The sequence below is a fragment of the Nicotiana tomentosiformis genome, chromosome 7 (assembly GCF_000390325.3).
Source record: "Nicotiana tomentosiformis chromosome 7, ASM39032v3, whole genome shotgun sequence".
Lineage (NCBI taxonomy): Eukaryota > Viridiplantae > Streptophyta > Magnoliopsida > Solanales > Solanaceae > Nicotiana > Nicotiana tomentosiformis.
The window spans coordinates 86,439,667-86,442,296 of NC_090818.1; the positions used below are offsets into that span (position 1 = coordinate 86,439,667).

General features: G+C 45.6%; 1 protein-coding gene across 1 annotated transcript; it reads left to right on the plus strand.

Annotated features, from left to right (window-relative positions):
* The first annotated feature begins 539 nt into the window (after positions 1-539).
* LOC138895936 (uncharacterized) lies at positions 540-914 on the plus strand. Its single transcript, XM_070180698.1, has one exon. The coding sequence runs from the start codon at positions 540-542 to the stop codon at positions 912-914; it is 375 nt and encodes a 124-aa protein (XP_070036799.1).
* The last annotated feature ends 1,716 nt before the right edge of the window (positions 915-2,630 follow it).

A 2,630-nucleotide genomic window follows, 5' to 3' on the forward strand; every position in this document is an offset into this window, starting at 1 on the left:
AGTTCCTGTTATGGCAGATGATGAGCAGAGGAGACTTGAGAGATTTGAGAGGCTTCAACCTCCACCATTTAGTGGTGCTATGTCAGAGGATGCTCAGGGTTTTTTGGATAAGTGTCAGTGGATGCTTCGGACAGCGGATATTCTGGAGACCAGTAGGGTCTCGTTCACTACTTTTCAGTTTTCTAGGGCTGCCTTCTGATGGTGGGAGGCTTACGAGAGGTGTAAGCCAGTCGGCGCAACACCCCTTACCTGGCAGCAGTTCTCCGGTCTATTCCTGGAGAAGTTTGTGCCTCAGTCTCATAGAGAGGAGATGCGCAGGCAGTTCGAGCAGCTTTGTCAGGGTGATATGTCCGTGACGCAGTATGAGATGAGATTTTCAGAGTTGTCCCATCATGCTATCTGGTTGATTCCCACAGACAGGGGAAAGGATCAGGTGGTTCATAGATGGCCTCACTTTTCAGCTGCGATTACTTATGACTAGAGAGAGAGTGTCTGGTGCTACTTTTGACGAGGTGGTCGACATTGCTCGTTAGATTAAGATGGTTCGCAGTCAGGAACGGGTTGAGAGGGAGGCTAAGAGACCTCGTGGTTCAAGTGATTTCAGTGGTGTTCCTTCAGGGGGCCAGTTTTATCGCGGTAGGGGTTGTTTTTACAGACATGCTCAGATGGGTCATCCCGCTCATCGTGGTGCATCAGCTAGCCACCATTCTTATAGTGCTCACTTAGGCCAGTCTTTATTCAGTGCACTACCAGTGCAGAGTTCTCATTATGCCTCATCCGCTCAGGCTTCTACAGGTAATTCCTCGGGTTATCAGGAGCAGCAGTTCCGTCAGAGGAGGGATTGTTTCGAGTGCGGAGAATTGGGTCATTTCAAGAGAGATTGTCCTTGGATGTTGAGTGGGGCTCTACAGTAGAGTTCTCAACCGATGGCACTAGCACCAGCAGTTACACCATCCACACAGCCAGCTCGGGGTAGGGGTCAGGCAGCTAGGGGTCGCCTAAGAGGGGGAGGTCGGTCAGGTGGCGGTCAGGCCCGATTCTATGCTTTTCCTGCCAGGCCAGATGATGTTGCTTCAGATGCAGTGATCATAGCTATTGTTTCAGTGTGCCATAGGGAGGCTTCTATATTATTTGACCCTGGTTCCACTTATTCATATGTATCATCGTATTTTTCTCATTATCTGGATATGCCCTGTGAGTCCTTAGTTTCACTTGTCTGTGTATCTACACCGGTGGGCGATATTATTACTGTGGACCATATGAATCGGTCGTGTGTGGTAACTATTGGGGAACTCTTATTACTCGATATGGTTGATTTCGATGTAATCATGGGTATGGATTGGTTGTCTCCATGTCATGCTATTCTGGACTGTCACGCAAAAACCGTGACGTTGACAATGACGGGATTGCCAAATGTTGAATGGACAGGTTCTCTAGAGTTTGTTCCTAGTAGGGTAATTTCTTATTTTAAGGCCCAACGTATGGTTGGAAAGGGATGTTTGTCATATTTGGCCTTTGTGAGAGATGTGGATGCAGATACTCCTATTATTGATTCAGTACCGGTCGTGCGAGACTTTTCGGATGTATTTCCTGCAGACCTGTCGGGTATGCCACCCGACAGGGATATTGATTTTGGTATTGACTTGGTGCAGGGCACTCAACCCATTTCTATTCCTCCGTATCGTATGGCACCATCTGAGTTAAAAGAATTGAAAGAGCAACTTCAGGAACTCCTTGAAAAAGGGTTTGTTAGGCCTAGTGTGTCACCTTGGGGTGCACTGGTTCTGTTTGTAATAAAAAAGAAAGATGGTAGTATGCAGATGTGCATCGATTATAGGAAGTTGAACAAAGTTAAAATCAAGAATAAATATCCTTTGCCGCGTATTGATGACTTATTTGACCAGCTTCAAGGAGCGAGGGTGTTCTCCAAAATTGATTTGAGATCTGGGTATCACCAGTTGAAAATTCGGGATTCGTATATTCTAAAGACGGCATTCAGAACTCGTTATGGCCACTATGAATTTCTTGTGATGTCGTTTGGGCTAACCAATAGCCCAACAGCATTTATGCATTTGATGAATAGTGTATTCCAGCCATATCTTGATTTAATTATCGTAGTATTTATTGATGATATCCTGGTGTACTCATGTAGCTAGGAGGAGCATGCACAACACTTGGGTATTGTATTACAGAGGTTGAGAGAGGAGAGACTTTATGCCAAATTCTCTAAGTGTGAGTTCTGGCTTAGTTCGGTGGCATTCTTGGGTCATATAGTGTCTAGTGAAGGAATTAAGGTAGATCCGAAGAAAATAAAGACAGTTCAAAGTTGGCCCAGGCCATCTTCAGTTATGATTCAAAGTTTTCTCGGCTTGGCTAGTTATTATCGTCGCTTCGTGGAGGGTTTCTCATCTATTGCATCGCCTATGACTAAATTGACCCAGAAAGGTGCTCCGTTCAGGTGGTCGGATGAATGTGAAGAGAGCTTTCAGAATCTCAAATCAACTTTGACTACAGCTCTAGTATTGGTGTTGCCTACAGGTTCAGAGTCTTATACTGTGTATTGTGATGTGACGTGTATTGGTCTCGACACAGTGCTTATGCAAGACGGTAGGGTGATTGCCTATGCGTCC